The sequence below is a fragment of the Chelonoidis abingdonii genome, chromosome 10 (assembly GCF_003597395.2).
Source record: "Chelonoidis abingdonii isolate Lonesome George chromosome 10, CheloAbing_2.0, whole genome shotgun sequence".
Lineage (NCBI taxonomy): Eukaryota > Metazoa > Chordata > Testudines > Testudinidae > Chelonoidis > Chelonoidis abingdonii.
Genome location: NC_133778.1, coordinates 38,881,405 through 38,907,249, shown reverse-complemented (window position 1 = coordinate 38,907,249; position 25,845 = coordinate 38,881,405). Strand labels below are relative to the sequence as shown.

At 38.9% G+C, this 25,845-nt stretch overlaps 1 protein-coding gene across 1 annotated transcript in view; it reads right to left on the bottom strand.

Moving 5' to 3' along the window:
* Nucleotides 1-2,521: 2,521 nt before the first annotated feature.
* SP3 (Sp3 transcription factor) overlaps nt 2,522-25,845 on the bottom strand; it is a 32,573-nt gene continuing 9,249 nt past the window's right edge. Inside the window, exons 4-7 of the mRNA XM_032784571.2 lie at nt 18,278-19,640; nt 9,025-9,217; nt 5,308-5,504; nt 2,522-4,269 (exon numbers count right to left, since the gene is read on the bottom strand). Coding sequence (XP_032640462.1) covers nt 3,953-4,269; nt 5,308-5,504; nt 9,025-9,217; nt 18,278-19,640 — 2,070 coding nt within the window. The 3' untranslated portion in view covers nt 2,522-3,952. The remainder of the gene's footprint in view (nt 4,270-5,307; nt 5,505-9,024; nt 9,218-18,277; nt 19,641-25,845) is intronic.

Sequence of the window (25,845 nt, the reverse complement as noted above, 5' to 3'; positions counted from 1 at the left end):
TGCTCCAATTCTTCTCTGTGGGCCTGCCTCTCTGACCAAACCACATTTCCTATGATGCACCTATTTCTCCACTCTTGGTGAGTAGAGGGGGTGCACCATAGGAGTCCCTGGCCATGGCGCACCATGGGAGTCTAGCCAGAATGTGCTGTCCATGGAGGAGAATAGGAGTGCTATTTTGAATCAAAATATTTTAATTGTTGGTCAACATATTTCAGTTTTTCAATGAAATATTGAAATTTTCATTGAAAAATGTATTTAGATAAAAATTCTTGTTTAGCTGAAAACCCAATTTTCCACCAAAATACAGTTTTGATGGAAAATTTTAATCCAGTTCTGCAAATAATGATACACGAACAGTCTCCTAATAGGTTTCTACTGGGAGCTCAAGTCATATCCAGGCAATCTTTGGCTATGGTGATGACACCTCAAGTGGACCTGCAGAGGAAACAGAAGAAAACATAAAAAAGTATGTGTTGAAAAAAAGCCAGGTTACCAGGCTCAGTGAACTAGAACACTGGTTAGAAATTGGAAAGTAAAACCCCAACCACTTTAGCTGCTCAGACAGATAGAACCAAAGGTACACAAGTTAGCTTCTATGAGAAATGCCTGTATTGACTGCAGTCTGAAAAAAAAAAACCTAGAATTTTCTTGGGATTTAATAGTGCATACTCCAAAAGGCAGAACCTCTCACAGGGCTACTGATGTATCAGAACCAAAAATCTTACAAGCTAGGGGAGATTCCTGCATGATTTGCAGTGGAGACACAGGGCCCAAGAATGAGACTCCTGCGCAGATGGCATCTTTAGAGAATATAAATTACAGCCTGAGATAAAAGAGCTTCGCTGCGCATAGCTCTTTACTGTACTGCTCATAGAAGTTTTCATTTTACATTACGTGAAACACAGCAGGAATTAGTCACCGAACAGCCATTGAGATGTCTTCTGATTCACAATCCTTCTTTCATTTGCCAGAAACGTTCTACCGCCATCCTGAGCGCACAAATGAACTAATTTCGCTTCAGGTTTGGGTGATCACGAAGCATTAGTAATGGTAAAAGCAAAATTACAGTGCAAAATATGAAATCATTAATATCAAAATTGTTTGGCAGGAAAAGTCCCCCCTTCTCCTACTCTTAAAATGAGCTTTTGAAAATTCTGGAATCATCCACTTTGACTGGCTGTCATACAAACATATTGAATAACCTTCTACAAAGATTTACTATGACCTGCATCACGACTGATCATACTGCTTTGGGTTCAATTTACTTCTTTTTGGGCAGAACAGAAAGGACACATGAATAGTTCCTCAAAGATGTTTCCTCTAATTACAGACTAGAAAGTCACATTTTAATGTGCAGTTCTGCTCTGAAAAATGGTTATGTAAATATGGCACCTTCTTACTCAGCAGATCTGTTCCATGTATGCAATAAGTCATACCTGTTCAATAATTAAAATACATTTTTGTTACAAAGCCGATACAGCTATTGGAGAGAACTAGATTCTGTTCTGACTCAAGCATCATCAACAGATTAATATTAATTACGCCCCAACTGCAGAATCTTTATTGCTGTTGAAGTGCAAGGTAGAAAGAATCCAGAATGACCTGTAGATTCTAGGTTGACTTTACAGGCCAGAGAGAAAACATCTTTTTACTTGTAAACTAAAACAGATTTGATGTGCAAGTCACAGACAAAATATCCCAAAACATCATTTTTAAGAACACTTTTCAGTGTTGAGCTGCAATCCATTCATCTGAGAAAACAGGGGCTGGCTCCTGAACTCTCTTAAGGGCGACTTCACTTGGGCTGTTCCTGTCACTCACAGCACTTTGACTTTTGCCCAACTTTACTCCATCAAAATGGCCTTAAAAAGTCACAAATGACCTATTCCTGGCCAAATCCATCCTTTGATTTTTCTGCTACATTTAACACCACCATTCTTGTGCTGAACTCTATCCCCTCTGTTGGGTTCCAGGACTCAATACTCTATTACATTCTCCGCCATGTTTTTTGGGATCTCTACCACCTAACAGCTCCCATGCCCTGTTGGTCCCACTCTTCGATCCATTTCTTCTTCTACACTCTCCCCCGGATCAGCATCCCAAATCAATCTTGGCACCCCAAGCTCTCCCCAGTCTAGTCATGCACAGCTGATTGAGATCTTCCTGCATGTCCTGCCACCAACTCTCACAACATAGTTAAAAAATTGCTCTTTTCTATGAGCCCTCCAGCTTCCTTGCTGCAGCTGAAAACACCATCCTCTCTGTTACTCAGAACTCATAAGCTCAGTATTCTTCTGCAACTTCTCTCCCCCTTCACCAAGGCATTGTCACATCCTCTTTCCATTGGTGACCCTTCCCTTGCGCAACAGGAATTTAAAGGATCAACTATATCAGAGCAAGGTCAGAAAAAAATACAACTATTTTCATTATGAAGTTTGTTGAAGAAAAACTGGAGCTATTAAACACGTGTTAGCATATCACACTTTGTTACACAGCACAATGGAATGCAGTAAATGCCAAGTCAAAAGAAAAAAATAGTGTTTTATTAACTACCACACTGTTATAATACACTTTAAACGTACAATAAGGTAGCCTTTAAATTTGAGGTGGTTTTAAGGATAACGAACAGATTTCCAAATGTTTGTAAATAGGTGAACTGCTGTAATTATTGTTGTACATTTTTGGAAAATGGTATAGAACTTACAGACTAGCTAAGTAACTTTATTTTGTACATTTTTCTATAATTGAAAATATAAACAGTAATTAAAAATAAAAAGAAAATTCAGCATAATAAAAAAACATATATGTTTATCAGTTAAATGTACTGGATACATACAATTTAAGGGAAGAAGCGAAAAAGGAAAGATGGTTGATATTTAAATGCAGATTGACTAACCAAAAGCTAAACAACAAATTAAAAAAATCTTGTAAAACCCCTAGTTCACTATGACTAATATCCATATGGTTGGGAGTATTGTCACTATGGAAGTGATTTTCTGTTACATTTGCATATGTTATATTTTTACTGGTAAATTACATGATGGCCTTTAAGGCCCTGGCAGACAGATGTTTTTAGGAACAAGATTTGATAAAAATCACTGCTGAGACGCAATACACCTAATTTTTGGTCCTCCAGTGTTCAAGGAAAGGGATATATTTCACTATAACATTTGCCTTACCACCCAAATGCCTCAACCTATACATTTTTTTAAACATTTTAAACTTTTTTTTTTTAAACATTGGTTATATTGCCCAACTTGGTTATTGAAAGAATATTAACAAGACATCATTTTGGCAAATTAAATCTTAAACATGGCTTTTCAACAGGATTTAAAAGGTGACTATCCCTAGAGTTCCATGTTAAAATGTAGTTTTCAAAATCTTACAAGAGTAATGCTTAAAATATTGTACATAGTTAACCTAATTAAAATAATTAGCTTCAAAATGACAAGCTGATGAGCTAAGTAAAGCCTACACTATGTAACATTTGCTTGGAAACTTGATTTGTCAGTTATGCATAATAAAAATTCCAGTCATCAAGAAAATTACAAAATTTCTTTTATCATAACATGATTTCTTTTCACCCATCAACTTCTTTTTATCTTACAATAGATAAATACCAACATGTTCTCATTTTTACACTAAACCACACAGGATTGATGCATTTGGTTAGACTACCATTCCCATCATTAAATTTATTTTTTAATATAACTTGGTAAAATTTCATCTCTTCTAGATTCCAAAAGTACCTACAAAACCCATGCAATTTTACCATTTTAATATACTATGGAATATCATACAAAGTAAGGCATTTCAGTGTCATGTATAACCAAGTTACTGTCAATCCAAAAATTTTTGCACATCAATAAAAAGATATCTAAGAACTTAGGAACAATATTTTTCTCACTACTGTATAAAAATAACCACAATTAATAGGTATCTTGTGTCATATTTACTCCATTGTCTCATTTCCAGAAACTGTGACAAGCTGTAAAGGTATTTCAGTGTTGGTAAGAATATCTTGATTGCTGGTGCCAGATGTATTAACAGTCCCAATTCCCGAAACAGAACCTTGTTGAATATTTGCAAGGATAAGTGTTGTTCCTCCTGCAGTAATCAAAGTATCATCAGGTGTTGCTTCTACTGATGCCAACACTGTACTGCTAGAGTGAATACCTTTTTTATTCTGATGTGTTTTAATGTGTTTGGCAAGGTGATCACTCCTCATAAAGCGTTTTGAACATTCCGGACAGACAAACTTCTTCTCTCCTGTCACACAAAACAACAGAGAAATTATTTTTATGAACAATAATCTATATATCCATAGATCATGTTGATGAGAAAGGCACTAACTGGACACTGTCAACTTATTTTTAGTTAAAAGGACATGGTTTTCTCTCTTTCACACACAAACACAGCCTTCTCCTCCACACACTTTAAAAAGATTTTTTAAAGCATTTTTCTGTTCCGTTGGTGAGGGTACAAAGGGTTTTTTGACACCAATCAACATGCTTGGACCCATTTGCTGTCTCTTCAGTTTCATTGCTGCTGTAACCTCTTGCCAGATATGGAAAACAGAGCGCAGATGAGTTCCCCTAGAGTGGGCTTGAGACTGATGCACATGACTAGTAAGTACATTAATTAATTATACAGAAAAAACACTATCAAAAGCATAAAATAAGCTATTTTAAAAATAGATTTTTTTAAAATTGCTTTCAGTATCGTAATCCATGGGTCACTTGTAACAATAGTATGTGCATAATTCTCAAATGGTACTGTGATTTTCACGTTCTCAGTGTCCCTTTAAGCTCTAAGACAGGGGTTCTCAAACTGGGTGTCGCGAGGTTATTACATGGAGGTTGTGAGCTGTCAAGCTTCCAACCCAAACCCCGCTTTGCCTCCAGGATTTATAATGGTGTTAAATATATAAAAAGCGATTTTAATTTATAAAGGGGGTCACACTCAGAGGCTATGTGAAAGGGGTCACCAGTACAAAAGTTTGAGAACCACTGCTCTAAGAGTTCTGAAGCCCCTACCACTTCATGATGTATTAGATATTGCAGGAAAAAAGTTTTTTTTTTAATAGAAACAACAGATTTCAAAATTAAATATTTGGTATTTAATATGGGGAGGGGGACATATTATTACAAAATAAACAGATCACAGACCAACTTTGCTCTCAGATACACTACTACAACTGTCATGAAGTCAGTGGAAGGGTAATCAGAGGCAAAAATTTAGCCAATTAAGAAATTTTTATCATTCACATTCCTGCAATCAAATCTGCCAAAATCAAATATTGATAACCTGTATGTGTTCTTCTGTGTCGCTGTAACTCATCACTGCGAGTGAATCTTTTACCACAGAACATCCAAGTACAAACAAACGGGCGCTCTCCAGAATGCCAGCGGAGATGAGCTCTCAAATGTGAAGTCTTCCCATAAACTTTCCCACACCCTGGGATGTGACAGATGTGTTGTTTCTTTTTTCCCAAATTAGAGCCTCTGTTTAAAAAAACAAATACTAAAAATTATTCAGCAAATCTAAGTTATTTCTCCCAAACAACAGATATTTTGTAGGATTCAGAAAAATGTATCCAAATAGTTCTGTATGTTAATCTGAGTGGATTTTCAGAGTAACTACACATATAATAAAAGCCCTGTGTACTTCACAGGAAGCTGGACCTAAATTCTGCAGCACAGTTCCTGGATTCTGCAGCACTTTAATGCAGTAGACTGGAAATTCAGCAGTAACTTCATTGAAATGACAAAGTGCAGGCTTTTAAAGAAATATGAAATTGAAAAATACAATCATTCGTGTAGCCCAATATCAAAATAGATAGCAGAAAGCCCATTTAATTTATAATCTCCATATTTTCAGGATTTTAATATTGCAAAGACTTGTGCATTCGTAAAGATCAACTGCACTGTTGAAGTTGTGAAAGGGGAAGCTGGAGATTTTGGCAGCTGGGAAAGGGACAGATAGGGCTTTTGGCATCTTAAGGAGGCAAAGAATGCTATTTCAGATTGTAAAATAAAGAAATTAGCTGAATGTTTCCGCTAAAATCAGCAGAAGTGAACTAGTTAATGATTTTGACATTTAAATTGTCAGACTTAAAGCCAGATGAGATGAATGAATCAATCTACCTACATCTAAGTTATCATTTCAGGTTGTCCGTGACTTGGGGTGGGGTGGTGGTGGTGGGGGGAATGGAATTGTTTTCCATTTTGTTAGTGTTTTCAATATTTCCTCACAAAAATGAAGGCAGAAGAATTGCACCCCCTTCCCCCCACCCCCGTTTTTTTAAATGAATGCTTCAATCCCAGAGAACAATTCTGTAAAAGTGGCTTGACTCCACAAGAAATCCAATAGCTGTAAAACTACGAATACACAGGGCCCAGAATATAATGCATTGCAGCAATTCAATCAAAGAGAAAATGGTGTAACTATGTTCCTGAATCAATTCCATAGCCATAAGGGCCTATTTGGTTCCCAGTCACATGTCTCCTCCCATCCATCAAATCACTCTTGCTGGTGACACCTCTAACCCTTACAGCATCATACAAAGTTAGGTCCTCTGCCTTGTACTTTTTTTCTTCCTTGTCCCTCTTAGATCACTTGTTACTTTAATGCTTATGATACCCAGTTGTACATATCTTTTGACAGAATTGACTCTTCCATCTCCCAGCACCTCCTGATCAGCTGTTTCATGGGGGGGAAAGGGGAGGAGCGAGGGCATGGCAGGCTCAGGGAAGGGGGTGAGAAAGGGTGGAGTGGGGTCAGGGCCTGTGGCAGAGCCAGGGGTTGAGCAGTAAACACCCTCTGGCACACTGGAAAGTTGGCCCCTGTAGCTCCAGCCCTGGAGTCAGTGCCTATACAAGGAGCCACATATTAACTTCTGAAGAGCCGCATGTGGCTCTGGAGCCACAGATTGGCCACCTCTGATGTAGAACTATGCTGGCCTCCTATGAGTTATCAGCAACGTTGGCACTTTAGACCATCAGTACAGACTTCGACCACTGGAGCTAACTGAGGAACTGGTATCAGCAGTAGGCTGTTTTAAATGGTCACGGGTCATTAGAGGAGGAACAGACATACATTTTGTCAGTAGATATACAGTTATTCACTAGACAGCATATGACTACTGAAACACCAAAATCCTGCGTGTAACTCCAGGCTCTGGAGGAGAGTGTACTGTACTGGTTAGACAGTTCCACCCCAAAACCAGTTCTCCTCACACCCCTGGTTCCTGTCCCAGTGTCCCTCTTACCTACCATTTCTTTCCCCTTGTCTCAGTCTTCTCCTTTCCCTCCCCCGCAAACCAGCACCACTGTTTATTCTCATCTCTCTCTGAGTGCCTGTCTCAGACTCTCCCACCTACCACTCTCTAAAGTCCAAGCAGGCTACTTTTTCCATGTTGACTCGGCACCAGCAGGCTGCAGAAGGAACACTGAAAGCACAGGAGAGATGGCATTCCTGCTCTGAGTTTTGATGCCTGGTGCCACAGCAACCCACCATTACTGGGAGGAGCATTTGCAGGGAAAGTTCTTTTTAGCCCTCGCAGCATTCAGACGAAGCAAGCTCAGTCACTCTGCTAGGATGGTACATGCAATATCTAGTTGGCATACAGGAGCATGACCGTTGCAGAAGAAATCTTCAGAGAATTTAGCTGCCAGCCTACATCAAACCTTTACTGAGCATGTGCTAATTCTGATTTTCCAGAAGCTTATTTGTCCAAATCTGAGATTTTCACGGGGGGGGGGAGGGGGAGGACTCAAAAAGGCACATCACTGGCAACAAGGCAACCCCCTTGCTGAATTTCAAGTCCCAACTCCAAAGCATGGAGGTGCTAAAGTTTCTCAGTGAAACAGATATAAGTTTAAGGTCAGCAAATCAACATATTGTAATTTAATTAAGTTATCAGGAACTACTGAACCAGTTCTAACTTTAAAAAAAAAAAAAAAAAAAGCAGCCTGCGGCAGACACCAGGAATAGAAAACTTCAGCCCAAATGGTCAGAATCCAGCAAAGTTATAAGCAACTGAAAATAAGGTTTTATAATACCAAGTGTTGAAGCTACTTTAACTATATAAACACTGCCAACAGCTCTGCTCATAATTAAGTTCTACTGTATCATTTTGCCAGGAAATACTTTAGCTGTCTGTTTTAGGTACTTTCCTTGCAAGCACATCAACAGAGAAGATGTGGAAGCAACAGGGGCAGTCACACTTAGCTAGCCTCTCACAATCCTTGACAGTAACAGGTTTGTAGAACCGCAGGATGTCAATACGTCCTCAAAACAGAACCAAAAAGTTTATATTTGATTTTCAAATAAATGAGGTGCCCATTTAAAATGGTTACCTACATAAGGTTGCCAAAATGGACATGAAAATTCTAGTACAAAGGCTATTTTCCAATATACAATAGTTTCAAATACAATAATTATATCCTAGATATTTCCATTTCAGAAAGGTAACAATTTCTTCCCTCCTCCTCCAGTTTCTGGCACCCATAACAAAATCCTTTACTGAAAATATGTCAAAACACAATAGGTCTCTAAAGAGTAAAAATGTGACAAAAAGAAAAAAAATCCAGGCTGTCTCAGGTTTTCGTACCCTTCACTAAAGGAGACAAAGCCTTTGTTTAATCAATCACAAAATACACAAACGCAGGACTTAATCAAATCCTTGAAAACTGAGATACGGTAGGAAGCCAATCTGCATATATAGAAAACTCAGATTTTCATATTATTTAGGGCCTTGTTCTGCCCACCTATACCCATGTTGAATAGTCCCATTCATTTCAGTAGGACAATTCAAGAGTAAAACTTGACTCACTAGAGTGCAGATTCTGACCCTTCCCCATAAAACACAAAACAAGAGCTGGAGATGTTTTACTGCATAAGCTCAGTGCCTGAAGATCTCCAAAAGCTACAGTCAAGAAGTTCATAACTGGGTTTCTTGTTTTTTCTCATTATTTGTTTTCTGCATAACAAGTATGATATAGACCCTAAATATTAGCATACCTCCCACCACCTTCTTTACAGTTGGGACAGGTGCAAGCAACTCGCCGCAATCTTTTTCCTTCTTGATGTGTTTGGTCCCCTTCCTCGTCTACCACCTGTACTCTCAAATGTGATAGATCATTGGTATTCAGTGTAGAATCGCCACTGAGCTGCCACTCTTCTGGATCAGGCTCCTCTTCTTTAATCCTAATATCTAAGGAAAAGAACAAAACATAGATCCATAAGTAGCCCATTAAACAGAGAGAAGCAACCCATAACGATGAAATCTCTACTGCAAAGAGCACTGTGTGTCATTCTGAAGTCAACAGTTTTTAGTGCATACTGACATTACTGCTGTGCCCTTGTAGCCTTTTCCTTATTTAAAAAGTGCATTTAACTTTAAATTTCAAAAAGGAAGCCAAAACTAAAATACATCTAAAACTTAAAGTTTGAACTATTCTTACTAGAGAAGGCCACCAGGACCATTTCTTTTGGTTGGAGCTCAGAGTGGAGTCCTTACAGAGGTTTGCACAGCCTTTAACTATATCAGTTTAAAAAAAGCTTTCCCATGCAGACAAAGCCTAAAGTTAAAAAATGTTAATACTATACTTATTCAGAAACTTTGTGAATGGTAAAAGGTAAATTAAAATACTTGAAATACAAAACTACTAAGGATGTTACATTATCTGAATGCATGTATTTGTAATTTTAAGACGACACATTTTAAAGGTAAACTGAAAGATTCAGTGTTTGTTTTATAAACCATGAGACCCAAGTTCAGAGCTTCTGCAAGAGAAACCACCACCCTGAACATTTACATCAGAAAATGGAGTTTAAAGCAGTATTAGGACTGTGTTTGTAATTTCAATATGTATAAGAAAGAAACTGCACAAACCTGAACCTGAGTAGCGGCAGGTGAGTGAGGAACAGGGGAAAACATTTTCAGGGTAACAATTTTCTGCATTTGAAGACCTTTTCAGTTAGGTTTTATTAAAAATAAACCTGTAACACAACAAAGTTCTAGTTTCTTTAAATTAACAGCTATATTTAAGCAGTGTCTTGCAGAACTCCCCCCAAAGGGCATTTCGGAAAGCGCTAAGGACACAGGGAAAAAAAACAAAACAGTTCTCATGAACCTGCAATAATTTACTGTATCATCTTGGCATTTAAATTTACAAAAGTAGCTAAAACAAAACAAAACCCCTCGAAACTGAAGTCAAAACAAGTATTTCAGTATTGTTTGCTGCCTCTGCAGCTGGTAGCTCTGGGATGATTTAAAGGCTTTTAAAGCTTGACAGGCCCCGCCTCTTCTGGCTCAGGCCACGCCCCCGCTCAGGACTCTGGCATACCCATAAGTCCTTTTAAGTTATTTTCACCCCTGCAAAAGGGTCAGTCAAACTGGACTAGAAATAAGACAAAAGGCTCTGGCCCGTCTCTCTTGAATTCCCATTCCTGTTCTGCCTCAACTGGATTTAAATTAGTATACTCTTGCATTATTTTTTTTAAAATGAGCAATTGAGAGTTTCATTCCACTAATTTTTGGTTTATCTGCCTGTCCTGCCTGCAGGACTGTCAGCTGATACTATTGCAAAGATATCTGTGGTTTTTAAAGTCTGTTGAACCTGTCCAGCGGTACAGAAAAAATATAGAAATGAAATTCTGCTCACTTACTAATTTCTTGGTAATTCTGCCTACAAGTAGTGTGTCTCAGAACCAAGGCTTTTACAACAGCATGGGTACAAGCCAGCTCCTCAAACCAGCCTCCCCACTGTTAAGATGAGCAAATCAGCAATCTACTTTCCACAATGCAGCTACATTAGACCTTTTAATACAACCAATAAGATCAGGTCTTTTAGCACAACTGAAAGGTTAATGATAATCTCTCTGTAGAAGTCTATAAAGGGTTGTTAAACATTTGAATTCTAATCAAACTCTTTATCTTCCAGTCCACTAAGGAGACAGTTGCTGCTTCTGATCCTGCCAATATCTGGGACACCGTGGCAGGGGCGTACACCATGCCTGCCTCTTTCCAGACAAACTATGCAGAGACTTTCTTCAGGTAAAACATCCAGTGATTTATTTTAAAAGTTTGTTCCTACGACTTTTAGAGATTGTGAAGCACCATTAACAGTATCCTGGGGCTCTAAGGCTCCCGAGCCCAGCAAGGGAGAGCCTTCTTGTGGCCTTAGCTCTACTGGCCCACACTTCTTTCACTTTCTCTCTCCTCCCTTTGTTTTCTTCCTATGCCTTTGTACCTTCTGAGTTAATGAAATGATAGGCTGGAGAGAGTTAAAGGCTATCAAAATTGGCACAGTTCCCATATGTAAGTGTGCCAGGGGCATTTACCTGAAATTACTGTGATCAGAGTGCTGGATTTGATGCTTTTCCCCAGTACTGTCACAGACACGATCTTAAACCCCAGGAAGTACTGAGAGGAAGAACCTGTCTACTTTACGGTTTCAGCTCGAGTACATCTATTTATACAGCATTATTATTAAACTATTTAAGAATTAATCTGGCCACTTTAGTCCTTACTTCAGGTGAGCTCCCCATTACTGTAGGGAAGGGAGGGGATACCCCCACACCATTGATGCAATCCATCCATCCACAAATGCTTTCAGTAAGCATCACTGGATTTGATGAGCTGTATAATTGCAAATATTAACACAAATGCAGCCTCTTCCCCGGACACCAAATCATCCAGTCTACCCACTCAGTTAAGCTTTACAAGTCTCCCACCAGAGGGGTAGAATTATGGTTCTCAAACAGCATATAGATTCTGCAATGGACCTCTGGTATACCTAAGTCAACTTCCTCATGGATATCACAGTTAAGTCATAGAGAGGTCTTAAGAGTGCAGACATTCAACTTGAATTTCCCATTAACTCATTCTATATAGCTGGGTCCCTCTGAAAGTCTGAGAACTTTTTAAATAAGCAAGACAAAAGGCACCACTTGTCCTCTTATAGGATGTCAGGCCTCTGTGATTCAGTCTCTCTCTTTTTCTGCAATGCAGAAATGTCATCCACATCTCTGTGTGTAATACAGTTCCTCTCAGCGTCATAGCTTTCCTTACTTATACTTCTGGATGGGAAGAAACTCTACTGAATCATATTAAGCAAGAGTCAGATTTCTTGGGTGAGATTTTTCTTTGTGCTAATCTAAACTAACTTTCTCCTCCAAGTCTCCCAATAGCAGTAGTCTTCCGTGTCTCACACTAAACTCTTCAGAACAAGAACTCCTTATGCATGTGGCAGTTATGGGGTCAGTGCTTAACATGGGTCATCTTTCAGGAATCCCTGCTGAAAACTACATCAATTTGTTGATGATCAGGAAAGCCTATAATCAGGTTCAAGCAGAATTTTTGCCTATAATAAGATAGGCAAAACCCCTTATTTGGTAAACCGATCCTTTTGCTTCAACTCCACCCAATTTGAGGCTGAAGCACTCAGTGAAATAAAGGCACTCTAAAAGCCCCAAACATAACTGGTGGAAAATTCCCCCCCAACTATGGAACCTGGCTGTCTTCTGAAGGCCCTGTTGCAAATACCAGCATAGTCAGTTTTAGAGGAGTTGGTGGAACCAGATTCCAGGAAGCACTGCTGCCCACTGGCAGCTGATGACATATTGCCATAACTCAAAAGGCCTTCTAGAGCTGCTTAAATTACACCACGGGCTACTCAGGCCTCTGAAGCAGCCCATCATCAGAAGGGGGCAAAGGTGGCCTAAAATCATCTTAGCACCCCTCCTCCTGGACTATTAGAGTCACAGCGCAGATTCTTTTAAACAAAGCAGGTTTAAGTCATTTCCACATTGATTTTCCTGCCAAGACCTCTGTTCAAGGTTATGTATTTCTCCTACAACATTAAATTCTAAACCAATGGAAGGAATTCTGGGTATATCACTCCTGCAATACTTCGGGGCCTGAACCAATGCCCACTGAACTCAATAGAAAGTCTACCATTCTCTTTAGCTGGCTTTAAATCAGGCCTTAATTTATTAAAATCATCAGTTGCTGCATGGAGAATAGAAACCCAAAACGCTAAACTCAGGTCTTGGTAGGCAGTCTTTCATTTCACAATTAAAGTAATGAGTATACTATATCATAAATATAGTACAAATAAAGTACTATATCAATCAGCAAGATCAACAAAAATGCAGTTAAAACCATTCTTGCAAAGCGTGCCACGAAATACCTGTTTTAAAGGACCACATGTATTGCTTCATCAGTCAGTCATTTAAAAATAGTCTTAATAAAGCTTAAGTCAATATCACAATACATATCATGTGGCAAAGAATATTTACCATATAGTAATTATGGTTCTTCGAGATCGGTTATCAATGCAGATTCCACTCTTGGTGCGCAGGCGAGATCAGATTTTTTTGAATAGCGGTGTCCACTGAGCCCTACCTATGCCATGTACGCACACTCTGCCCCAAAACTGAAGGCAAAAAAAGTGGGATGGCCACAACTCACACTCAGTTTGCTCCTCTTAAAAATTCCATAGGGGAAGGGCTCTGATCAGCAGGGATGGAGGACAGGTCATAGAATCTATATGGAAAACACACCTCAAAGAACCAGTTACTGTAAGGTACATAGCCACTCTCTCATCCTCAAGTGATTGTCTTGGTGACCATCAAATAGTGCTACCCGTGCTAGGATGTAAGTGAATGGAGGCCTGCTTAAAAAGTATTATACAACTGCCCTAAAAAAACGAACATCCAACCTGGAGGCTTGCACCAAGGAATAAGTGAGTGGTAAAGGTGAGGATCAAGCTCCATACTGCTGTTCTAAGTATCACTGATGTGGGGAACTAACCCAAGAAAACCAGAGGCCCCTGAAACAAGCTCTAACTTGTCAAGGTGGGTCTTAGTAATAGCAGCAGCAACAAAGCTGAAAGTAAAACTTAATAGGCAGCAAGCAGGAGCATAAACAGAAAGGCCTAAGCATGTTTGGCATTGCTGATTTAAGGCCCATACACAAAACTGCTGTTGTGAAATGAGTCAAGTTCAAAAATTCATACTGACAGTTCCTTTATAAACAATGGTTCACAGTATTTCACCAGAAATACTAAAGTTTTCTGAGAACTAACCTGAGGGCTACAAATGTGTGTATTCTGTTCTTTAGTCATTACCAAGATGTTAAAATTTTTGGTTTTTTGAAAACCACATTTCATATGTTAGCCCTCAACCTTTTATTTGTTTCAGCCAGTGTATGCAAGAAAGATGCCAGAAAAGTTTTATATTAATACTGTGGTGTAGTTATTTTGGAGGTGAAAGATACCTAGCAAGATATTAAAGTTTGTCACTTGGGCAAGTATTTATCCAGAAAACTATTTGGCCCTTTTAAGGCCAAATTTAAAGTTATTAGATTTGGCTACATTTATGTCAGTGAGATAAGGACCTAAGGCTCTGGCCTGGATAGGATTAAATCTCCTTCATGAACAGACCACCTCTCCTGCTCTCTAATAACCAGCATGAGTTGATTATCAGGTATGAATGATGATGAGCTTCACTGGCAGCAAGTACTTAATTCTCTGAGCAGCTGTGTTAACAGATCTACAGGAAGACACTGTCGGGAGAATAAGGACTGGGACTGAGAGGAGAACTCCTTCCTCAACAGATCTTAAATTAAACAAGCTTTACATTATATAATTTACTTTGGAATTATAGCTGGAATTATATTTGGAGAGAGTCAGCAAAATGTTTATAGACCTTCACTTCTGGTTTGTTTGTTTTTTTAAATATAAGCTGAACCTGACAGATGTGCAATATCAACCCAGATGTGCACATTCCCTTGGCTAGAGCCACTACTATTCCAACTGCTTTATCAGTTTTCTTCACATTACTTTTGGGAACCAAAAAGTACCATCATAAAACTAAATTCAGCTAATGAAGAAACCCTGATCAGAACTGATCAAGTTATATTTGCTATGGGGAGTAACCACCCTTAAGTAGGATTCAATAGTCTACAATAAACTAATCTGAGAAGCCTTTAAAATTAGATTCTATGCAACTCATCAATTATCTAAAGAAACGTCTTCAGAGGAGCTAACATAAATTGTCCTTTTTTTTTTTTTTTTAGTTTTAAGTGTCTCCAAAAGCAACGCAACAACTTAAAGTCTACGTTTGGATAAGGGGAAATTATATCACGTGACTGAAACTGAATATTTTGGGGGGACAGCTAAGCAGTAATGTAGTCTTCAAATACAAGTCATGTGCACCTAGACTCTCGTTTTTACAGCAGGCATGCAATACGTCACTGATAAGTGTAGGTAAAAGGAGAAAGCTGCTAGAGATCTTTCCTTATGGTTAATTTGTAGTAAGAGCATCAGGAACTGAACCCAGAACCTAGGTTAGCAAAATACTTATTTGACATTTTAGAAATTTGCTGTACTTTGTTCTGCACTCCTCAGATCTAGATAGCTTCAGACCTGACTGACTACTAATTGCTTTTCCCCACTCCGGACAACAACAAGCATAACGGGGTAACATGAGCTCTTGTAAACATTCCAAAAGTGAATGTTAACTAATTTAAGATGAAGATTTTCCTTCAGAATTGATTCAGTATAATGGAAGGTTCTGCATATATGTAAAGTATGGTACACACTGTTAGAACTAAAAGCAGTAACAACCTATTTTTCAAGTAAAGTGACAAATGGTCCCTTACTCACTAGACTTATTTTGCAGTACCTGACTGTTTTTCCTTTTGATTCTCCGCTTTGTTTACTCATGAGGCATTTTTGTCTGATGTGGACTAAATCTCTCAGCAGTAAAGATGTCCTCTTCAGATTACTTTGAAACCAAGGTAAAGAAGAGCATCTCTTAACAGTAAGATCAAGGTTAAAGGTACCAAATTCTAATTGACCTACATACTTCATATTTCCGGACTGCAACAAAGCATAAGCAGTTTTTATTTTTCCTGGGGCTATCAACCCCAAACGGAAAACTTTAAACAATATAAGCGGAATAGAACCTAATTATGCCTTCTGTGAAAGGAGGAGCTTTAGTGCTTCAGTGGATATAGTAAAATGAAGAAATGCAAAGAAAACCTTTCCCTTCACCTCACCTTAAAATTTTGCAATCCTTCTCATATGTGGTAAAGAGGGATCCTTCCAATAGCCCAAAATAAAATAACCTGTCACATGTATCTTATTGATTTACCTTCTCTTGTTCTATTATTCTCTCATCTCTTCTTTCATTTAAAAAAAAACAAAAAAACAAAAAAACCAAGAAGCTTTTTTTCCTCCCTTTTTCAGGCCTGAAAAGCATAATTTCTCCTCCAATCCTAGTGATTATTCCCCATACCTATTTTATATGCATATCCTCTAAAATAGAAGAAATCAATGATATTGCAAAAGCTACGGAGAGTTATAAATAAAAAGAGAGAAATGGAACACCATACTAGAGCAGTAGAAGGCTGTGGTGAATGGAGATAGGGTTTAGCCATTATAATACAGAATATCAGATCTGTGCGGTAAATCTGAAATATTGGAGGTGAATATTCAATCTGATTCTACTGATTTGAAGAAACTATGGTAGAAGTTTCACATTGCCCCTTTTACTACCTCTCTTCCCTGGCCATAGCAGAAATACTCCGTCAGGGAAGGCTTGATGGGTTGTCCCTGCAGCCATTCAGAACGCATTCAAACTTTGTGATGCAAGCCATTCCCCTCCCGAAATGGCCCAGAAAGCAAGGGGCCAAACTAACTGACACTGACACTATACCATGACAGTCTTCATTTTTCACTCCTTATGTGCATACTTTTCTCTTTTGGTTTCTGTATGCTTTCCCTTCTCATCTCTTTTCTCTCTCACACAGGATCATGTTTCTAGTACTATTCCAGAAGCATCAGCAAAGTCTACATGATTCTGTACCAAATTTAAAACTTTACAGAAATAAAGCAGTTCTGATCCCTGATAGAAATTTATATTTCTGTGTAATATAAGATCATGGATGGAGGCTATATTTTACTTGGCTATTGTTGGTCTAGACAATTTTCCTTAATAACTTAATGGTACAATAGCACATGAATCTGAGGCCATCTTCACAAGGAAAAGGATTAGAAGAAAGCATGATGGTTTATTATTTTAGAATTAAATTTTGGATTCTGAATGGAAAGCAAAATTGCTGGATACACAATAGTAATAACCATTCAAGCCCAAAACTACCAAGTCTTTGACATTTGGGCCCTGATTCAGCATAGAACTTTAGCATACATTTACCTTTAAGCCCATGAGAAGTCCAATTGATTTAATTGGATCTCTTCATGCTCTTTAAAGTGAACATGTGTGCTTAAGAACAATGCTGAATCAGAGCCTTAATCAACATGATTATCTTAAAATCACATAGGCTAAGAGTAAGAGTATTTTTCTGAAATAATTACAATTTTCATCTTACCTATGGAGATAAATGTCAAACATGCTTTGAGCACGGGGTTGGACTAGGTGACCTCCTGAGGTCCCTTCCAACCCTGATATTCTATGATTCTAACTTTTGATATCTACAAGCATTATCTTACAAGCAGTTAGCAGTTTATAACTTACAAGCGGTAAGTTATAATAAACTTATAAGCGGTATGTATAATAAACATTGTACAAACAAGTTGTACTAGAAAGTAAAGTCACTCATTCTTAAACTTAGCTACCATGTAGATGTTTGTGCATTTGTTTCACTTCTACTTGTACAAGTTCTGTGACCATAGTTTTGTTCAAATTAACTTGTTAGGAAACAAGATTAACAAAATGGTAGATCAATAATGGCAGAGGTTCTCAATCTCTGATATATGACACCTTGGGGTCCATGAACATTTCCAGAGAAGTAGGAGTGGTATCCTCAGAAGCATTTGGATTTTTCTTATAAAACTTGATAGACTATATGATGAGGATCTCTGCTAGGAGGGAGATAAGGTAATGGCACTGCTGCCCTGGGAATCTGATCATCAGATATACCACAATTTAGAAGAGAGGTCCTCTGCTTCAGAAAACTTAGAAGCATAGATACACTATTTTAGAAGGTGCTAATGTTGACTACTTTAATCTGAATCGTTGAAAAATCACAGTAATTTACATTTTAGAGAGTATATTTGACTACGCTCTTCAGCAATAGTTTCTTGTGAATCAGTTATTCAAAGTATTAGTATAGCTTGATCAGCTAACTGTATTTTGTATGCATCCTCACCAAAACAATGTAGTTACGATTATCACTGTTCAACAAACTACATACAGTTAAAAAAAAAAAAGCCATTTTTCACAAAGAGAGTAAGATAAATACCTGCAGGACTGTCAGCATTTTCTCCTGGGTGCAGCTGAATACCAGCAGAATCTATAGAGTTTACTGTAACTGTCTGCAGATTTGGCAATTGAGCTGTACTCAGACTAACTGGAGTTGAAGTCAAGGCCCCACCTGCTGCAACTTGACCAAGAGTAAGAGTCTGCACAGGTGTTAGAGTTATTTGTTGACCAGGTGCATTCTGAATCTGCAAGTTTTGCAAGTTTTGGACACCTTGCACTTGAAATGTCTGCCAAGTGATCTGCCCAGAAGGGGTCACTGTTTGTGCCTGAATTAAAAAAGTTCCAGGATTGAGCTGCAGCTGAAGATTTTGTAGAGCCTGTTGCGATATACCTTGACTTGCTTGCACACCATGGATTGTCTGCTGCGCAATACCTTGTACAATTTGGGCTTGACTGGTTGGTTGCTGAGACTCCTGAAGTTGTATGTGTTGTACAATAGGCTGTGCTGTGGAGACCTGAATATTCTGAGCCTGTGTCTCATCAGAGACTGATGTCTGGATGTAATTTCCCTGAAGGTCAGAACTGTGTACTTGCCCACTATTTGTGGTCAAGCTGTTTGCATTTTGTTCCAATATACTTGTACTGTCTATGGTAACAGGCAGTTGTGATGAAGATGATGTTGGCACAAATAAGTCATTATCAGTGGTAGTTTCTGTAATTTCAGGAGAAACTTGTTCACCAGTCCTTTCAGAAGTGTCTGAACTATCCATGGCCTGTCCAGTATTTATCAAATGTCCATCTGCATTAATGCCTGCAGTCATGGTTTGAGAACCACTGTTGAGTCCCAGAGAATCTAGATCAACACTATTGATGGGTACAAAAGTAATATTACCTGGTAGTCCAAGAGGGACATTAGCAACTACTTGTGCTTGGCCAGGAAAAGAAGAACCACCAATTGCAACTCCCTGCACCTGAACTTGACCAGTCTGTGATAAGAGATTCTGAATATTAGCTGAAGGTGTTCCAGAGGCAATTATGGTTTGATTAGAGCCAGGAATGATCTGAATTTGACCAGTTTCTTGATTTATACCACCATTATCAGAAGAGGTTGCAAAGCCAAGCTGAACCTGCTGACCATCGGCCGTCTGGATCTGGGGTATTACTTGATATTGTACGTTAGACACAGTACCATTTGATGAATCTGATCCTGGTGCAACAGAAAATATTTGTTGATTTTGCAAACTCTGAATGGGAAGAACATACTGTCCACTTGAAGTTACTGCAGCAGCACCTGGAATCTGTACTATATTACCAGCTTCATCCTTTATAGTGGTAGGAGCTGCAGACAAAACCTCCCATCTATTTGGAGTTCCTGCTAATTGTACAGAAGACAAATCCCCTGTCTGGGCAAAAACAAAAAAAGAAAAAACATTTGAAATATGATATACAGATCATATATGCTAAAACAAGCATGCATTACATTCAATACTATATTGTACCAGAGGCTGGTAGGCTACTGACATACATGCAATGTAACCCACATGAACAGAAGTAGCTGATTCAGAACTTCAAAATATACACCTTTGTAAGTCAGCAAGTGCCTAAATATACCACAAAATCAAGTCCTACAAATGAAAAAAGACTATATAAATTACTCTATCATTAGAAACAAAATAATAGAGCTTTTTCAAAATGCAATATTAGGAATTCAAATTAACATTCATAAAGCTTACATGAGTGTGTATTTATTTGAATCCCTATAGTTAAAACATATCTTATCAGTTTAAAAATCATATACTCAAATTCCTCCTTACCTGTGCTATTACCAGTACGGTACATTAACGTAATTACTTAAATGCTAGTTTACTTTTCATTATTTATGCTGTTGATGTTTTTCAGCTTGCTCATCTTGAATAATGAAACTATTCTGATCTCTTTTAGTCAGTTTCACTTTCTGATTCCCATACCAGCAGCAACAGACTGTTTGGATGCAAGCACTGCAGGGCAATGCTTATCTTTTCACGTAAATGTTTTTGTTTTTTTTATAGAAAACAGGGCTGTCAAATGATTAAAAAAATTAATTGCACTGTTAAACAACAATAGAACATCACTTATTTAAATATTTGACGATTTCTACATTTTCAAATACATTGTATTTTGTGTTGTAATTGAAATCAAAGTATACAGTGCTCACCTTATATTTTTTATTACAAATATTTGCACTAAAATATAAACAAAAGAAATAGTATTTTTCAGTTCACCTCATACAAGTACTATAATGCAATCTCTATCATGAAAGTGCACGTTACAAATGTAGAATTTTTTTTTTTTACTTAACTGCACTGAAAAATAAAACAATGTAAAACTTCAGAGCCTACTTCTTGTTCAGCCAGTCACCAAGACAAATAAATTTGTTTAAATTTACCAGCAATAACGCTGCCTACTTCTTATTTACGTCACCTGAAAGTGAGAACAGGTGATTGCATGGCACCGTTATAGCCAGCATGGCAAGGTATTTACGTGCCAGATATGCCAAACATTTGTATGCCACTTCACGTTTCGACCACCTTTCCAGAGGACATGCGTCCATGCTGATGATGGATTCCGCTCGATAACATCCAAAGCAGTGTAGACTGACACGTGTTCATTTTCATCCTCTAAGTCAGATGCCACCAACAGAAGGTTGATTTTCTTTTTTGGTGGTTCAAGTTCTGTAGTTTCTGAATTCTTTTAAAACTTTTGAGAGGGACAAAATGTAGAACATGCTGTCAGATTTGGGAAAGCACTTCTGATTCTTAAACCTTGGGTTGAGTGCTATAGCTATTTTTAGACATCTCATATGGTACCTTCTTCGGGTTTTGTTAAATCTGCAATGAAAGTGTTCTTAAATCAACCACCACATGCTGGGTCATCACACAAGACTGCCATAATATGAAATACACCTCTACCCCGATATAACGCGACCCGATATAACACGAATTCGGATATAACGCAGTAAAGCAGTGCTCCGGGGGTGAGGGGGTGCACTCTGGCGGGACAAAGCAAGTTCAATATAATGCGGTTTCACCTATAATGTGGTAAGATTTTTTGGCTCCCGAGGACAGTGTTATATCGGGGTAGAGGTGTATATGGCAGAATGAGGGTAAAACCATGGAGCAGGAAACATACAATTCTCCAAGCAGTTCAGTCACAAATATAATTAACACATTTTCTTTTTTTAAATGAGTATCATTAGCATGGAAGCATTTCCTCTGGAACGGTGGCTGAAACATGAAGGGGCGTATGAATGTTTAGCATATCTGGCACGTAAGTACCTTGCAACGCCGGCTACAAAAGTGCCATGTGAACACCTGTTCTCACTTTCAGGTGACACTGTTAATAAGAAGCAGGCAGCATTATCTGCTGTAAATATCAGTAAAACTTGTTTGTCTTAGCAATTGCCTGAACAAGAATTAGTACTGAGTGGACTTGTAGGCGCTGAAGTTTTACACTGTTTTATTTTTTAGTGCAGTTATGTAACAAAAAAATTTCTACATTTGTAAGTTGCACTTTCACAATAAAGAGACCGCACTACAGTACTTGTATGAGGTAATTGAAAAATGCTATTTCTTTTATTTTTTACAGTGCAAATATTTGTAATAAAAATAATATAAAGTGAGCACTGTACATTTTGTATTGTGTTGTAACGGCGATCAAGATATTTGAAAATGTAAAAAACATCCAAAATATTTATAATAAATTTAATTTGGTATCCTATTAACAGTGCGATTAAAACTATGATTGACAGAGATTTTTCAATCAAGTTAATTTGTTTTGAGTTAATCGCTATTAATTGACAGCCCTAGTAGAAATAGTTTTATTTGATTTTGTAAGCCTCCTACCCAATAATGAAACCTACATTTTTGACCTAAACTACCTTGCAATGTCAATTTTAGAGAATAATTTTTTACATAAAAATCAAACTTGTATTTTTGTCCTTAGTAGAAACACTAGGAACTACTTGGAAGTTTCCACAAAAAAGCATATTTATTATTCCCAGAAGCAAACCCTCTTTATGATTTTAAGGCTTTAGGGAACAAGGAGGAAAAAAAGGCAGATCCAATATTCAGACTCCCCTACCCACCTTTAACCTTTTACAGTTTTTCCTGCATTAGATACAATCCTTTCTGCCAAACGGACAAGATTTAACCTCCTCCTCTCTTTCAACATCACTACTTAAGAGACTAGAAGAATTTCTGCCAAGCAATGCAATGCACCACCCTCCCCTAACAGTCATATCACGTGAACGCAGCTCTCCTCCACTATCTAGTTAGCCCCATAATTTTCTATCATCATTTTAAGAGAATCCCTGGTTGCTGAAATGCTGTGAAAAATATACAGATTATTCTAAAAACAGACGACTATCAAGATGTAGAGACAGTATCTATTCCAGCCAAAGGTGCAGTAAACAATATAGGGAGAACTGAAAAAAAATTGTGGGCAAATCTCTGTGGCAAGAGAAGCATAGTGGTCTCCTGTTCTTTATTAATTAAAAAATAATCACTCTATTATTCACTATTATTATCTGTTGGAAATGCAAGGCAAAGAACAAACAACAAAAACAACAGCAAACCCTAATTTAGCGGCCTAAATAAGTCAACGAGAAAGTTGCATATGGAACAGCACCTCAGAATTTCAAACAGCTCGGGAATGGAGGATGTTCATAACTTCTAACTCTGAACAAAATAATAGGTTGTTCTTTCAAAAGCTTACAACTGAATGCTCACTTAATACAGCTTTGAACCCTTACTATGCTGAAGAAAAATGCTACTTTTAACCATCTTAATTTAAGTGAAACAAATAGTTTCTTTACCCTGTCAAATCTTTTTATAAAAACTTTCCCTTTATTTTTAGCAGTTTATGTTTAACATAGTATTGTACTGTATTTGCTTTTGTTGTTGTTGTCTCTACTACTGCCTGATTGCATACTTCCAGTTCCAAATGAGGTATGTGGTTGCTCAGTCAGATCATAATTCTGGTGTTCATAACTCTGAGGTTCTACTATACTTGCCAAGGCTACAAAGAGGGATTAGTTTAGTAAGCAGTAGTGTACCTATACATGAAAATCTCTCCTCCAGCACTAATTCAGACCAGACCCACCTCCTATGCAACATAGGAGTGTCATGGCCCAAACACCTATCTTTTCCCTTACCATGTCCAGTGGCTTTTGTTCTTCTCCTTATGCTGGGAGCACATACCTGCCTTGTACAAGAAGCTCCCCAAATTTCTGAAGTCCCCTGGAATCCTTTCCCTCTCTTCAAGTGTTTTGGCTTTCAACACCCCCCTCTCGCCTACACACACACTAACAAGGTCTACTGGTCGCACTCTAGAGCAAATGAGGATCCCCAGGAAGGGGGCTTTGAAGCAACCCTGCCATATATGGTGTGTGGTTGGCTAGCAGATGCTTCCTTGAAACATCTGCTAGCCAAGCGTGTTGCTCCTGCAGCTGGCTCTATCACTGCGTCTGACGAAGTGGGTATTCACTCACGAAAGCTCATGCTCCAAAACGTCTGTTAGTCTATAAGGTGCCACAGGATTCTCTGCTTTTTTTACAAATCCAGACTAACACGGCTACCCCTCTGATACTGACTACAATGTGAACTATGAGCAGGGAGGGGCAGAAAAAGGAGCTTCTGGCTACTATCCCAATTTGCTAATATCAGAACAGCAGACTGAGCTTCCATGGTGGATTTGGAGCTGGATGTTTGAAAGTCTTCCCCAGCCTTGACTGGACCTCTGCTATTCCTATCACAATAAACTTTACTGTTCTGCCCTTTTCTTACAAGCCACAGAGTTGGTACAGCAGTTCTTGGAACTGTACCTTGTCATCTCTTCTAAAGGTAACAGCTCCTATTGTGCCCCCCAAGCTGGGCAGGGGCTAAGCTATACTAATAATTACAAATCCTACCGCTGACCTAAAAGAAGCAATGTCTAATTTAGACTAAGACTACTATTGAGCTCAAAGGTTCAAACCTAAATAACGCACTGTTTGCCTTCAAGCTCTTAACAACATCTGAGCTATAATGAACAGGGTTCAGGCAACGGTGGTCCTCTCTATCAATGGCTATGCAGCAAGCAGAATGCTTTGGGGGTTGCCCTTTCAGAAGGGAAGGTGCAGAATGTCGGCACTCAAAGATTCCACATCAGTTGAGAGAGAGGGAGGGACAAGGGTGTGCAGAAAGTGCAGTGTCTGCAGCAGAACCCACTTCGCCCAAAAAGGGAACAGGACATGAGGGAAGTTAAGAGGAAGCTGGCAAGTCTTTTAAGTTGAGCACCAGGAAGTGAAATGAAGAACAGAAATGAGAGGGACCAAAAGCGGCAGCCAGGGAGAAAGTGAGGCCAGGTCTACACTGCGACTTTAAATCGGTTTAATGGCCGATATACCGATTTAACGCTGTATCCGTTCACACGACGTCGTCATTAATATCGAATTTGACTTATGGCGTTGCTGGCAGCCCCTTTTCAAAAAAAAAAAAATTATATCCGACATGATTCTTTAAAGAGGACTTCGTAATGAAGAACTCCATTTGGTTGGGACACCTTTCTTAAAAAGTAATAAAATAGAATAATCAAACGAGCCGAGCAGGCAGCAGACCTAAGCATGTCTCCTTCCTGCAGCAACATGAAACATTGATAACTCCCAAAGGACATCCTTTGAGTGTGGCTTACATTTGGTTCTTCCTACTCTGTCAGGGTACGTCTAACTGCACGATTAATTCGAATCTAGCTTAAACCGATATACATAAACAGTCGTAATAAATCGGTTTAGCGGTCCACAGTGGATCCCGAAATCGATTGTTTGCGTCCATGGTCCAACTACCATCAATTTCGAGCCAGCAGTGCACGTGGTACCTGTTCTCAGCCTTATCCATAGTTCCACTTCCGCTTGGAGAGCACGAGTGCTGATGGGACAGAAACATTGCCCGGTGGTGCTGGGTACAGCCTCCCCTCCCTTTGTGAAGGCAGCAACAACCTTTGGCGCCTTTCGCGGAGTGCATTGAGCAAATGCATACACAGCAATCTTTCTTTTTTTTCACGTGGTGGGGGGGGGAATAACTGAGAGCTTTCCTGAACCACGCAGATACTGTGTTTGACCTACAGACATTGGAGCTCAGCCAAGAATGCAAATAATTTTCAGAGACGGCTGTGGACTGTGGATAGCTGGAGCCTCAGTCCCCTCCCTCCCTTATGAGCGTCCATTTGAGTCTCTGGCTTCCCGTTACGCTTGTCACCAGCGCTGTGTATCTGGAGTTTTTTATTCAAACGCTTTGGCATTTCGTGTTCTGTAACGGCTGGATACAACAGATTGTCTCCCATACAGCGATCAGACCTAGTATTCCCGACGGTCTATGCTGGAGCTCTTTTTCGATTTCAGACTGCTCGCCAGCCGTGCTGATCAGAGCTCCACGTGGGCAAGCAGGAAATGTAATTCAAAAGTTGCGTGGCTTTCCTGTTTACCTGCCCGCTGCATCCGAGTTCAGATTGCTGTCAGAGCGGTCAGTGCTGCACTCTGGGATGCCGCCCGGAGGCCAATAACTCCGATTTCCCCCCAAACTCTTGCTCACTAAC